A 14,408-nucleotide genomic window follows, 5' to 3' on the forward strand; every position below is an offset into this window, starting at 1 on the left:
CCGTCCAAGAATATATCCGGTAAAATCATTGGAAACGATTTTGATATATTGAACCGTGCATACCCCTTGAGGTAAATAAAGGTACCAGTACCACTATCACTATCAATAATTGAATAGGAACAGTATGCTCAGCTAGTTCTACATTGAAGACAATATTTTTATTTTAAGTGTACTGCATGCAGCTGTACAAGGTTAGTGGTAGTCATCAAAACCATTAATTTAGAAAATATTTGTGGAACCATTTTACTGGATTTAAGCATTATGAATACCTTTGTGTATTCTATTTTTAATGTTTCTTAAAAATGATAAAACTTCCTATGGTCAAACCTAAAAGGTTATTATCGATTGTCGAGAAAATAAAATAAAACTGTAATAATTAGCAGGTTTGGGATGATTCACAGAAGATGACTTAACACGCATATTAATAATTAAAATTATTGGTTTGGTAAGAGTCGCAAAAAGATAACTAAAATTAAAGGCTGAGAATTGAACATGTTACCTTATTTAGAAAGCACTAATCTCTAATTAGTCAGTCAATCACATAGCCAAATCCGCTTCGCGACGCGATTGCAACTTAAAACTAGATCCAAAACAAAAAAACAAAAAAACTTAATTTTCAATTGAAAAGTAACTTAGTTTCCATTAAAAAAATAAAACTCTGTAGCTTCCTAAGTTGGACCTTTGGACTCAAAACCCTAGAAAAAAAAAACTTTCTCTCAAAACCTTAGTTTTACAACTCGCCGCCGTTTGAAGTCCGCTTACCTCTCTGCCGCCCGAGGTTTCGCCGGCAGTGTGAGAGGGCTCTGCTTCTCTGCTTTTCGTCTTTTCTTCTTTGTTTTTTTAGTTGAAGTAGTTGGGAGCCTTGATCTCTCCCTCACTGGTCGTGTTGATGAGGGTTCAACCGCGGAGATGTGATGTCGCGGCGGCTAAAGCTACGGAGAGAGATCTCGGCTCGCTCTCCTCTTCGGGAGAATGGTGGTGGTTCGATGCAAATCCAGGCGGCCTCCTCTGCAGATTCAAGGTGTCAGATCTTGGTCTTTTGGGTCGCGTCCTCCCGCTACCTCCAACCTTCTGCCGGAGTTTCCAGCCGACCGGACGTTAATGGTTGAGTCGGGCTTTAGTTTTTTACCGTTTGTTGGGGAGTTTACTGTGAGCGTCGGGAGCCGAGATTTGAGATCTTCTCCAAAGCCAGCGTTTCTCGGGAGCTTCCTCAACTCTCTGGTGTCAGTCCGGCCAAGAAGCGAGACAACAAGGCTGATGCGATGTGGTCAATCCGGGAATGCACCATGAGGTGAAGCTATGCTAATTTGTGTTCCAATTCCTTATGTTTAGGTATTAGCATTCTGGTCATTGTGTGGAATAGGTCGGAGAAGCCTCTGTTCATGTTGGGTTTGTTTTGTGTCTATTGGTCGGGTCAGTCGGATGTATGGTCCGTTTTTTGGCTTAGGACCGGAACAATGGAAAGCGGAGGAACCAAGTTCTTTCTGATAATGCGCTTCTGGGTGTCGATGCTATTGGGACAAGTTTTACTCGCAGATCATAAGGTTCTAATAGCTTGGTTTTGCTTTATTCTTCAGTGTAGGATTTGGTCTCCTTTGTGTTAGTAGTTGTTTTCGTGTCATAGGGTTTTCTTAGGTGGTTTAAGAGATGATTTCACTCCGAGTTGTGGTGTGTTATTTATCTCGTTGTGGTAAAAAAATGCAATGATTCTCAGTCTCCTAGCGTTGGATCCGCTAGTGTTTCAGGGCATACTAGATCGACTTATTGCATTTAGTCAAATTCTATGGAGAGATATTTATGTTCTTTTTTTGTGGATGTAATGTTCATGGATAATGAATAGTTGATGTTGAGCCAAAAAAAAAAAAAAAAAAAAACTCTGTATGTGATTAGCGCGTTATAAAGAATTAACCTAGTATCATTTTCTTGTTTTTTTTGAACATCTAAATGTACTATTTAATTTGTTGAATGTCGAATCTTGACCTCTAGTGTTTTATAGTATATGTTTCATTACATTTTTTGGAAACGTTTTGAATTACCTCTTTTACACCATCATATCTAATCCAGCCTGTGTGTGAACAAAACATTGTAGTTCTCGATAACAAATCACGCGGGCGTAATACGACAACGTTTCATCTTTTTTTTTTTTATATACGCAACCAATCTACTTCTAATTCCATCTGCACACAGAGACAAAATACTTAGAAAACCAAAAAAAAAAAAAAGAGAAAAGCCTCTCAAAAAAATGTTTTCTCGTAGTTCAAGCTCGATTACGTTCTTCTTCATCGTCTCTTTATTAGCCGTCTTAATTAACCCGGCGATCTCTTCTCGGGCCTCCTCGTCCTTCACCAAGCACACGCAACATTCTTCCATCGCTTCCAACTGCGAGAGCTGGAGATTGGCCTCCGAGACCAACAATGCAGGAAGCTGGAAGGTGGTACCGTCCAGATGCGTTAACTCCGTTAAAAACTATATCACTGGAGGCCAGTTCGAGAATGATTACAACATCGTTGCTCGTTACGCCATCGCCTATGCTAAAAGGGTCAAGCTTGGCGGAGATGGCAAGGACGCGTGGGTCTTTGATATAGATGAGACGCTTCTCTCGAATCTTGAGTACTACAAGGCTCTTGGTTACGGGTAATTTTATGTCCATAATCTCTCTTTTATTTAGTCCTTGGATTCTGTGTTATTTACACTATGTTCTTTATTTTCTAAAATCAAGCTCATAAAGTTATAACTATTGTTTGACTAACTTCGTTGACCATCAAACCGGGAAAATTTGTACATGCAGATCTAGTTCTCGGTTTATGATTTTTTTTCTTCTGTATTTTACTTTTTTATGCATTATTTTTGTTAGTGTATATTGGTGCAAGTGATTTGATTTGTAAATGGTGGATTTAGGTCTGAGCCATACGACGATACCAAATTCAATGAGTGGGCGGTTCAAGGAAAAGCCCCAGCTTTTGATGCGAGCTTGAAGCTCTACAAAGCTCTCAAAAGACTTGGTTTCACTATCATTCTGCTAACCGGCAGAGATGAAAGTCAAAGGAGTGTTACTGCGAAAAATCTCCGGGACGCTGGTTATTTCGGTTGGAACCGACTTCTCTTGAGGTAAAAGCTTTACCAAAATGATTATAATCTAGTTATGAGTAAAATTAGGAAGCCTTAAGTTTCATATATACAATATTTGAAAGAAAAAACACCAACAACGCTGGAAAAATAATTTACCACCAATCTACTAACTATTAAACTTATGAACCGGTTCATAATGGGGGGGAAAAAAACTAAGGATGTTTTTTGGCCAATGTGATTGATGTAGGGGTAAAAATGATCAAGGAAAAACAGCAACACAGTACAAATCAGAGCAGAGATCAAAAGTGGTTAAAGAAGGCTACAAAATTCATGGAAGTACCGGCGATCAATGGAGTGATTTGCAAGGTTTTGCCGTGGCTGCTCGTTCCTTTAAAGTCCCAAATCCGATGTACTACATTGCTTGATCATCGACTACTGATATGTTTAATGACTTAGAATTTATGTATGAATAAGAATTTTATGAAAGTATATCGTAATTCACCGAACATAAGGACCGCTAATTCTTAATGTCTTATGTACCACGTTCTTATTGACTGATATGCATGAGAGAGAGAGAGAACAACTATTTTTAAAAGCATCTTTTATTTCATTCTCCAAGTAACTCAAGGTACGATAACATTTAGAATGTAGTATAGGTCTGGTTTAACAGCATATGATATCTCCGACACAAACGCCGTCCTCTGCTTTAGATGTGTACTTTATTTTACAAAAAGGTCGATGCATTCTTGAGAAGTGCATGGCTTGCTAAGGTTCACCTCCACAATACATTTTTTGAAATCCAGTCCCTCTACATTTGGCATGCCATTACCAACAAAGCTAAAACAAAAAGAAAGGGCGGCATAATATTTTAGAAAGCTACCAAATGCTTTTGAGTAAAAAAAATAAACTAAAAAGCATATACTATTTGAAAATTATTAGTTCGGAGGAATCAAAGCTATAATTCTACATATATAAGATAGTTTACATTGCAAAATTTAGATGCAATGGCATAACTAATCATTTATCTACTCTAATCCATCAAGTCACAATTAACCATTTTATTATTTTCGTATACTCTAAAGAGAGATGACCAAAATCATAGAAGTATGTAAACTCTATAATTCACTTTTCTTTCCCTCTATTTTCTTAACTCTGATTCTCACATCCTCTATTCCCCCCACCAATATCACCATCCGGCTCTGCTTAGTGCTTAATTGATCTGGAAGCATCAATTTCAAGAATTAATGTATGAGTTTTATATCATTCACTGATATACAAGGCATACGAATTTATACCTGAAAGGACAAACATGAAGATGAGCAAATACGAACACGATGGTTTGGCCATGACTTGCGAAAAATGAGTGGATAATTAAGACTTGAAAATGAAACTCATTCTTCGATCCTGCAACAAAAACTTTCATCTAAACACTTTAAATCTGAACTTAAGAGACATCACCATTACAAGCTAAAAACAAAAAAAAAAAAATCTCCATTACTCCAATTAGCCTTGGTAGAAGAGAAAATACATGAGTCTCAAACCAAAGGAACCAAAAACAAATCAAACCACCACCAAAAGTGGATCTATAAAAGTAAAATCAGACATTATTTCCACATTCTTTGCTTGCGCCCTCTCAGACTAATATCTTCAACTTCATTGACTAAACAAAAGAGTAACTAGTGAACCCAAAGAAAAAAGTTAAACGAACTATGCATCTTTTCGTTTTGATGTTTCAGATGGTTTAATTTGTGAAGTTTCTCATCTCCATCTACCGCATTCTTCAACAACCATAATAGGCATAATCATAATAGGGCTGCATCATCGACGTTGTGAATCTGTTCACATACTATGATAACGAAATCGTTTCGTTATTTTGAATGATAACAAATTTATATTACAGATGCATCAATCTATAAGTTTTTTTTTTGTCTAATCCTAATATTCATAAGATTCTAGATTTGAGAAAGAGATGTATGTGTTCTTCCAATTTGTTCATCACAGACGAAGGCACAGAGAGAAAGAAAGATAACAAAGCGGCAGCGGAGATCGAAGCATCTCCCAAAAAAATATATTTTCTTTTGTCTCTTTTTAGTAGTCGTTTTAGAGTTATAATTTTTGTATCATATTACTTGTTGCGACCACACAAAAGAAATTCTAATTAGCCAATACCCATAGAAAATTAGAAATTAAATGGTTTTCTCATAATTAATTCAGTTTAATAACATACGAGATATATCTTAGCAAAGGTAAACACAACCACAATTGTGAGGTCCTTGACAATGGCCATCCCCTTCGTACGTTTTAAAACAAAGTTCTTTGCATTTTGGAAAACTGCACGGCCTGATAAGATTTATGGCGCGAGTACACAATTTTGGTCCCTCTCCCTGTGAAATTGCCAAAGCCAAACAAGCTAAAACCAAAAACAAAACAAAAAAGTATATTACATAAACGTACGAGCATATTCTATGTGATAATGATTAATTCTAAAGTATGGGAACCTAGAATTTCAAAAATATGTGATGGTACAATCGATCCATCGGTTCAAGTCACACTAAATAATTTTATATGAATTAAATAAATTATATGTTTTAAAAAGACTGAAGAACCTGACTCTGTTTAAATAATCAGATGCATCGATTGCAAAAAATAATATCTGAGTTTTTTTTTTTTTGTTAAAATAATATCTGAGTTTTATAACATGTTTAATGAAATCTAAAGTGTACCTGAAAGAAGAAGCATGGAGATGAACAAATACGAATACAAAAGTTTGGACATGACTTGCAGAGAAAAATAGAGGATACTGTTGATCTATTAATTTTTTTTTTCTGGAGAAATTTTTTGATAGTTGAACATCGGATAGAGAAAGAACGTTTTTATATACAGTAGAGAAAAATAAATAGAAACTCTTTTCAGGAAGACTCTTTGACCAAAACGTAAAAAAGGTAAATAAATAATTGTAATTAATTTGAACACGAGATAGTCAAATTATTTAATTTAATGTGGAGAGATTCAAATTTATGTTCCTAATACTTTTTTTTATCAAAGATAAATTTATAATCAGCATATCTTATAAGATTTTACGTTACGAAATATGAAAAACAAGCAACAAATCATTTACTTTCCTTTCCTTAAAGGAGTTTTTTTTTTATTGGAAGTAAAATTTGGCAGTGAGATACTAGAATATGCATATTTTTATTTATCCTCAAGTAACTTACGGTGCTACTACCTATAACATTTAGAATTTATAGGTCTAGTTTAACAACATATGATATAATATCTCAGCAATTAGCAATAGAAAACACAAGGGCAAATATTGATTTTTGTTAAGGGACAAACGCCATTCCCTTTGTATTTCATAAAACAAAGTGGTTGACATTCTTGATAAGTACATGGCTTGCTAAGTTCCACCTCCACAACATCTTTTGATATACATTCCCTCTACATTTGGCAAAGTCAAAAAAAGCTAATAACAACACACAAATAAGCATAATATTTTAGAAAGCTTTATGGGTGTGACTGGTAATATTACTCTTTAAAATAGAAAATTGAGCTGAAAATATAATTACTCTAGCAATCGAGTAATTTATTTTACTCTAGTTACTCCATTCTTTTACAAGTCAGATTGAAAACGTTAAGCTAAAAAGAGGAAGAAAAAACTGTGTAATTTTTTTTTTTTTTTTTTTTTGCTAAGCGAGTAAATATCATAGAAATGAAAGAGTTTAGGATTTACATATTGATTACCTAAGGCTTAGTTTTTTGGCGAAAAAAAAAAAAGACAAGGAAGTAAAGAGATGGAACAAACTGAAACATTCAACGCAATCAAAGGATCCTAAGAGCATCTCCATTGGTTGGTCACTAAACAAAGTTACTTAATTGAAAATTGTTGAGTTAAGAATTTCATTAAGAAACTTTCAAATTTATGTGTGCAATGGTTGATCCTAAAATTGGATTGATCCTAAACTATTACAAATGCATGCAAATATATGTATTCTTCTTCTCTTATTCTTTGTCTTCTTCTTCTTATTGTCTTCTTCATGTTCTGATTAGAATCTTCTTGTTATTAGTTTCATCAAATTCTATCAAGCTGGCTGTTTCTACAGTTCTTCTTCAAACTCAATTACATGAGTATGTATGATTACTAAGCAGAACAACTAGCAAGTTAATCACAACCAAGCACACAGATTATGATATATATATGTGAACAATTAAGAGGAAACAGAGCAAAAAAGCATGACTCGATCTATGAGACCTCAATTATAACTGTTTATTTATTCTACAAAATCACCATTCAACATCACAACGCTTAAATAGTAACATAAATAGTTTTGAAAAGCATTGCAGGATCTCAACAAACAAACACAACCAGGAAGCTTAACTTACAGCAAAACCAGGAAGATCATAATATTTTTCAGTTTGATGCATCATTTGTAAAAGTTGTTGGTACCAATGGAGAATTATCTTCCTTGTTGGGTTCCAGGAAGATCATAATACTACCAACCTGCAGCATAAGAATACTCAACACATCGCACTGGTTTGTCATGCGTCCCAAAAATGTCCTCTTTTCTCTTCATTGAAAACAATCCTACAGTGAAACCAGAGAAAACCACTTAAATAAAATAAAAAAATAGCCGTCACTTATCCACTTAAATAAATATTTCAAGCGAACAATAATAGGTTAGAGAAGAGAATACCTTCTGATTTTTTAATCGACAAAAACATTGAAGCCGGAGAAATCATCATGAAAACGACAATCGAGCACTGCTCCGCCATGTAAGAACTCGTCTCGCAACGAATTGGTGCTCACATCATACAATCTCACACGCTTAGATTCAAAACAAACACAAAAGAAGAAATTATCTTCAGATCAAGGAAAAAGGATTGTTGGAGTCAAATCAGTTAAAAACAGAAAAGGGGTTTTTGACTACCACTAACCTTATCTCATGAGGAAACAAGCAGATGATCACTGTTATTGGAAACGAATTTTCAACTCAATTCTCCTCTCAATTCGACGGATCGTCCCTCGGAGAGTTTTCGCCATTAGTAGAGACAAAGAAATACACGAGAAAAAAAAAAAAAATCTCTTAGCCAATTACAAACCGACACGACATAGTTAAGATACAATTCTAAAACCCCTTCTATTAAAGAGCATCACCATCGGTGGTGATACTATATAAATGCGGTTGTGACATTTTGTTTATTAGTATTGTAATACAAAAGTTTTATTTAATTAAATTTTATTTTGTTTTTTAAAAACCAACCTATGAGATGATGACACTCAGATGAGAAGGGTCTAAAACTGGTTTTGAAATGTCGCCGCAGAGATATGCAGAGACTGCTTCATTCTCTATCTTCAATATTTTATTTTATTTCTATTTTTTTAATTAGTTTGACACTCCTTTGGTATCACCATGGTTGTTTTTATTTTTTTTAATTATTTTTAATACTAAAAGTTTTTACGAAATTTGTTAAGCTACTACCAATGGAGGTGTCCTAACATCCCTAAATTTACTTCGATGCCTTCTTGTGTGGATTGAATTAAGAATATGACGATCGATGATCTTGAATATAGTCTCCCGGTTAATCAGCTGAGAGTTATGATATACATTATTCCTTTGCTTCCAAGTTTGGTAGATGACTTCCTTCAACACAAGTTTCCATAGAGTAGATGGGGCAGTACGAGAAGACCCCCTATTCCAAGATAGAAGATCATCTCAAGTATGGAATCCAATGGGCGATAGCCGTAAGCCCGTAACCTGACAAAGACCTTATTCCACAAAGAAGAAGTAAAGTTACAAGTCAAGAACAATTAGTCTCTAGTTTCAGCCTCGAGTGCGCATAAGCAGAACCTGACTCTGTTTAAATAATCAGATGCATCTATTGCAAAAAATAATATTTGAGGTTTATAACATGTTTAGTGTGTAGCTGAGAGAACAAGCATGGAGATGAACAAGTACGAACACAAAAGTTTGGGCTCGACTTGCAGAACAAAAAAATAAAGGATATTGTTGATCTATTAATACTTTTTGGTTTAGAGAAAGAACGTTTTTATATACAGTAAGTGACAAAGAGAAAAATGGATTAGATTCTTTTTATGAAGCATATTAGCAAAAGTCAAAAACAAATATGAGGACTGTGAGTCTTTGACCAAAACGTAAAAAAAGTAAATAAATAATAAAATCTGAAGAGAATCAAAAGATTTAATTTGAATACCCGACATAGTAAGAACGTTCCTAATACGTTTTCTTTATTCAAAAATAAAAATATAATCAGCCTATGTTAGATTGTATGCGTAGATTTATCTATAAACGGATGGGATGAGGATCAAAGGAGTTTCACCGAGACAAATCTCTGCTACGCGGGTTATATCAAAAAAACAAAACTCTTCCATTGTTCCAAAACATTCAATTATCAAATTGGTATATATATCTGATCTAAACATATAATCGGGGAGGTCCAAAAAATCAAGGGACATCAACCTCAAATTACAAATCAGAACAGCAATTGCAACTAATTGAGGAAGGATCCAAAATCCAAGGCATTAACGGTGATCAATGAAGCGATCTTCTAGATTTTGCCGTGGCTGATCGTTCTTTCAAAGTCCCAAATCCCATGTACTACATTCCTTGATCATCCAGTTGAGACTTATGTATGTTTTAGATAATGGTTTCGAGTTATATTAGAAACAAGATCATACCGAATCCAAATCTTATAGTGAGTAAGAAGTTTAATTTCACAAACATCCAAATTTTTTTAATTATATTAGATATACTATCTTTTTACACTTTTTAAAAAATTTTAAAATTATGAATATTTAAATTTATATGATGAAACGAGTTTGAATTTACATAAATAAAATTTAAAAATCACTAGTTCAAAATTCTATAGTGAACTAAATATTAGTTATATCCAAAATTATGTTTGTGTGAAATGTATCAAAATAATAGTTTTAATAAAACTCAGAAAAATATATTTAGTTTTGTATAAGATTTTTTATTCATTCTCCAAATAACTAAGATATTATAACATTTAAAGTCTCGCATATTCTATCCTATCGGAACAATATACGAGATAAGAGATATTTCTCAGCTTAGCAATCGTAAACACAAGCACACATATTTTTGTTATGTTCGGGGCAAAGGCCATTCCCGGCGAACTTCGTACCACAAAATGTTTTGCATTCTTGAAAATTGCATGGTTTGGTAAGATTTATGATTGCACTACACCTTTTTGGTCCATCTCCCTCTGAAGTTGCCAAAGCTAAAAAAAAACAAAGAACTTATTTTAAATAAGCTAAAAAAAAATAATTTTAGTATATGAAATAAACGTACGAGCATATACTATTTGATAATAACTAGTTCAAAAGTATCTAAACCTAAAATTTCAAAAATATGTGATGGTACGATAGTATTTAGTTGTAAACGAATTAACCCATCGATCACAGTCGCAATTGTTTTTTTTTTTCTAATGAATTAAATAAATTATATGTTTAACAAGACTGAAGAACCTAACTCTGATAAAACAATCAGATGCACCGATTGCAAAAAAAAAAAGAAGGAAAATTGAGTTTTATAACAGGTTTAATGAAATCTAAAGGTTAACCTGAGAAAACAAACATGGAGATGAGCAAATACGAATACAAAAGTTTGGACATGACTTGCAGAAAAAAATAGAGGATACCGTTTGAACTATTAATTTTTTTTTGTTTGGAGAAACTTTTTGATATTGGTTGTCTATGTGATGGTACTATGTTTGTATATATAGATTATAGGCGACAAGAGAAACGTAGATAACCAATATATATCTCTTCGTGGGAACATATCTACTAAAATTAATGTGAAGGAGAATAATTTTTTTTTTTGAAAAAATCGATTTAATTAGTACAAAATATTACATTTCTATAAAAAGTTCTATTACATCATCTCTTCTTAATTTAGTATGCTTAGATTTTTTTACGTTAGCAATTATGAAAAAGAAGCAAAAAAATCTATTCACTTTAATTATTTTTCTCAAATTTTCTGCTTTCATATTTTTACGTTGATAAAATAAATATTTCTTGAGGTCAATGTTATTTCAAAAATAATAATAATAATAATTTGTTTCTCTCTTGTATCTATCTAGTTCAGTAAACTTGAATCCTCTAACAACTAAAATTAGATTACAGAGAAGAAGATGCATAGAAACTAATACTACTATTAAAAGTATAATTTAATTAATTAAAAACTTTGGTTTAGTAATAAAAGTTACATAAAACAATAACTAAAACTACTTTCTTTCTTTTTCAAAATATAAGATGTTTTTAACTAAAGCATGGAGATTAAGAAGTTTTTGTTTTAACAAGTTCAAAGAATCAGAAACAATACTGTATAATATAAAATACTAAACTAATCTAAAAGTTGCATAAAAACTTGAAAATATTTTATATTATAAAACAAAATCTTTTCTAAAAATATTATATTTTGAAACGGAAGGAGTATAAATTGGGAGAAGAAGTCACTTTCTCTTTCTAAATCTGGCTCCAATGGCGTCTTCTCCTCGTAGCTTTTCGATTTTGTTCTTCTTCTTCATCTTCTTAATCGATCCTTCCATCTCTACTCGCACCTCCTTCATCAAACTCCCGGGAAGCGTCGACGGATCTCGTTACTGCGACAGTTGGAGATTAGCCGCCGAGACCAACAACGCTGGAACTTGGGATGTGATCCCTTCCGTTTGCGTTGATTCCGTCGCTGATTATCTCAACGGAGAACAGTTCTTATCCGATTACAATGTCATCGCCGATTACGTCATCGCTTTCGCGAAGACGGTTGAAATCTCCGGCGACGACAAGGACGTGTGGATCTTTGATATCGACGAGACGCTCCTCACCAATATCGACTACTACAAGGCTCATGGTTACGGGTATGTTCTCTCTATTATTAGCCGTTGGATTATGGTTTATCTTTAATCAACGGCCCTGATGACTTTACATCGTCGACCTACAAAACCGAAGTCTGAGACCCCACGACTCCAAATTGATCTGAATTTGTGAATTATAGATCCGGTTCTTGGTTTAAGATCGCCGGTTCTATTGTAATTGTAGCGATTATTTTTAGTGTACCGATCGATTAGATTGTTTTTTTCTTTTTTGTGGTTGGTTTAGGTCTGAACCATTCGACTCGAATAGTTATAATGAGTGGGTAGTACAAGGAACAGCTCCAGCTTTTGATGCGAGTTTAAGACTTTATAATGCTCTCAAGAAACTTGGTTTCACTATCATTTTGCTAACCGGACGAGACGAGGATCAAAGGAGTTTCACCGAGACAAATCTCCGTGACGTCGGTTATTCCGGTTGGGAACGGCTCCTCTTGAGGTAAAAGCTATATCAAAACATTCCATACCAAATTGGTGTAAGTATAACTAATATAAAGATTCTGATTGCAGAGGTCCAAAGGATCAAGGGACATCAGCTACAAATTACAAATCAGAGCAGCGGTCGAAACTGATTGAGGAAGGTTTCAAAATCCGAGGCAATACCGGTGATCAATGGAGTGATCTTCTTGGTTTTGCCGTGGCTGATCGTTCTTTCAAAGTCCCAAATCCCATGTACTACATTGCTTGATCACCCGGTTCTGGCTTGTGTATGTTTAAACCTTAGTATCAAAACGTGATGTGGGGCTTTGAAAAGAACAATCAATTTTTAGACATGTAATGAGTAACAACTTATATTTTTTTGTAATTTATATGATTATATCCAAAATCTATCCATTGTACCAAAATATGTAAGAGACTTGTGTAGTGTTAATTTATTGATTATATTTGTTTTGTATTTTTCATAAGTACAACCGGAGAAAAGCTTAGAAGAAGCTCATCCTCTACAACCTTAACCATCTCTCTTTCAGGAAGACTGACCATAACCACTCGGCTCTTTTGTCCCTTACCTGACGGTGAGGGAAGCACTATGACTTGTCCACCTCCAGCTACAGGTCCTTTAACATAGCAAGACACGTGGCTCAGAACCAAATCTTCCTCGAACATCACTGGACGCGGATGAGACATATTCTCTAGATTAGTACACACGAGATCCGAACCATTAGATATCGCACCATTATTATTGCTACCCAGCCATTCGATCAAGTCCATCACCTTGTCGTAGTCTAGTCGCTTAGTTATGTTCTGAATCTCTTCAATAGTGTGAAATAATAACATTCTGTCTTTTGTTTTAACCGGTTTGGAATAGGGAACCTTGTGATAAACCATGCAATTACCAAAATAACTTTGGTCTAAACGCAGTAATTTTCGAACGTCTAAACACAAGGACATGTCCATGAGCTCATTTCTCTTCCCTTTGGCTCGACTCACACTTATCCAAAATAGTCCAGCCAAAATCTCAAATGTCGAAAACCCTGACTCATTCTCTCCAGCTCTAACCAACGGATCCGGAAATAGAAGAGTAACGGTGACGATATGGTCCTCGGTAACGTTTGACGGTGAAACCATTAGAGAACAAGATTTGGTGTACTGGTTGATCAGTTGGTTGTTAGAGATCAGTCTCTCATTAGCAAACCGGCGAGGCGGCAACTGATGGAAGAGTGGTGGAGCCATCATGGAACGAGACAGAGTTAAATCTGCCCAAGCTCGAATGAACATCATTGCACAGACTGTATCAGCTAAAAGATGGCTACAACTTAACCCAACAGCTAACCCACCACTTTCAAACTCAGTCACCTATACATAAAAATAAACCAATACATAAGACAAAACCAGACCGTTCTAAACCAAACCAGAATAAACTTGGATTATACGTACCTGAACATTAAAGGTAGACCAATAATAATGAAGATGGTACATGTCTTCCCAATGAACAAGCTTGAGTTCTTCCTCTCTATTAACACTCCTAAGCCATTCCTCAACTGACCCGGCTGCTCTCGCCTCCACCATCCTCACGCCAGCGTCGTTGCTCTTCACCTTCCACCGCCGGTTTACACCCTCCTTCTCTTCCGTACCATCAGTTTCCTTAACCAATCTTCCGGTTACAATCGGATAACAATTGAGTGTGTATGCTAATGACTCCCTTAATTTTTTTGTGATTTCTCCCGGTTCTCTAGTCTTGGAAGACCGGTAATAGTACACTAGACGAATATGGTTTGGTTCCATGACATGGTCCAATACTGAAAACTGGTATAACCTCCCTGGTTCAATTGATCTAGTGCTCACCACGGTTCTTTTGCATATGAATCTCACGCGGTCTTCCTCCATTATTGTTTTCTCTTTGGCAAACATTTTTTCTTTTGTTCTTTGGTTACAATCCAGTTTTGATGTGCTTGTACATTTTCGTACATACCATGTATATATAACATGTGCGT

The 14,408-nt window shown here is 34.7% G+C and overlaps 3 protein-coding genes and 2 long non-coding RNA genes across 5 annotated transcripts; 3 read left to right on the plus strand and 2 right to left on the minus strand.

Moving 5' to 3' along the window:
• Window positions 1-699: 699 nt before the first annotated feature.
• On the plus strand, window positions 700-1,839 carry LOC147935815 (uncharacterized). The gene is made up of 2 exons (XR_015568383.1): window positions 700-1,291; window positions 1,419-1,839. It is a non-coding gene; the product is annotated as an uncharacterized LOC147935815 (long non-coding RNA).
• Window positions 1,840-2,160: 321 nt separating this feature from the next.
• On the plus strand, window positions 2,161-3,575 carry LOC104717269 (acid phosphatase 1-like). The gene is made up of 3 exons (XM_010434810.3): window positions 2,161-2,634; window positions 2,899-3,108; window positions 3,317-3,575. Exons 1-3 carry the CDS (start codon window positions 2,243-2,245, stop codon window positions 3,492-3,494), a joined length of 780 nt encoding a protein of 259 aa, XP_010433112.1. The 5' UTR covers window positions 2,161-2,242; the 3' UTR covers window positions 3,495-3,575.
• Window positions 3,576-7,312: 3,737 nt separating this feature from the next.
• Window positions 7,313-8,247, minus strand: LOC104717271 (uncharacterized). Its single transcript, XR_756186.3, has 3 exons — window positions 8,002-8,247; window positions 7,761-7,891; window positions 7,313-7,651 (listed from the first exon to the last, which is right to left on the minus strand). It is a non-coding gene; the product is annotated as an uncharacterized LOC104717271 (long non-coding RNA).
• Window positions 8,248-11,447: 3,200 nt separating this feature from the next.
• Window positions 11,448-12,871, plus strand: LOC104717273 (acid phosphatase 1). Its single transcript, XM_010434813.3, has 3 exons — window positions 11,448-11,964; window positions 12,206-12,415; window positions 12,487-12,871. The coding sequence occupies exons 1-3, from the start codon at window positions 11,588-11,590 to the stop codon at window positions 12,662-12,664; spliced, it is 765 nt and encodes a 254-aa protein (XP_010433115.1). The 5' UTR covers window positions 11,448-11,587; the 3' UTR covers window positions 12,665-12,871.
• Window positions 12,841-14,373, minus strand: LOC104717272 (shikimate O-hydroxycinnamoyltransferase-like). Its single transcript, XM_010434812.2, has 2 exons — window positions 13,852-14,373; window positions 12,841-13,770 (listed from the first exon to the last, which is right to left on the minus strand). The coding sequence occupies exons 1-2, from the start codon at window positions 14,323-14,325 to the stop codon at window positions 12,856-12,858; spliced, it is 1,389 nt and encodes a 462-aa protein (XP_010433114.1). The 5' UTR covers window positions 14,326-14,373; the 3' UTR covers window positions 12,841-12,855.
• Window positions 14,374-14,408: the final 35 nt, after the last annotated feature.

This window comes from Camelina sativa, chromosome 10 (genome assembly GCF_030686135.1).
Source record: "Camelina sativa cultivar CO46 ecotype springtype chromosome 10, ASM3068613v1".
Taxonomy (NCBI): domain Eukaryota; kingdom Viridiplantae; phylum Streptophyta; class Magnoliopsida; order Brassicales; family Brassicaceae; genus Camelina; species Camelina sativa.

Coding starts and splice junctions, on each gene's coding strand:
- LOC104717272 (XM_010434812.2), bottom strand. CDS start 14,325: ATGTTTGCCAAAGAGAAAACAATAATGGAGGAAGACCGCGTGAGATTC. Junction 13,771..13,851: donor GGTCTACCTTTAATGTTCAG/GTACGTATAATC, acceptor TTTTATGTATAG/GTGACTGAGTTTGAAAGTGG.
- LOC104717269 (XM_010434810.3), top strand. CDS start 2,243: ATGTTTTCTCGTAGTTCAAGCTCGATTACGTTCTTCTTCATCGTCTCT. Junction 2,635..2,898: donor TACAAGGCTCTTGGTTACGG/GTAATTTTATGT, acceptor TGGTGGATTTAG/GTCTGAGCCATACGACGATA. Junction 3,109..3,316: donor TGGAACCGACTTCTCTTGAG/GTAAAAGCTTTA, acceptor TGATTGATGTAG/GGGTAAAAATGATCAAGGAA.
- LOC104717273 (XM_010434813.3), top strand. CDS start 11,588: ATGGCGTCTTCTCCTCGTAGCTTTTCGATTTTGTTCTTCTTCTTCATC. Junction 11,965..12,205: donor TACAAGGCTCATGGTTACGG/GTATGTTCTCTC, acceptor TGGTTGGTTTAG/GTCTGAACCATTCGACTCGA. Junction 12,416..12,486: donor TGGGAACGGCTCCTCTTGAG/GTAAAAGCTATA, acceptor TTCTGATTGCAG/AGGTCCAAAGGATCAAGGGA.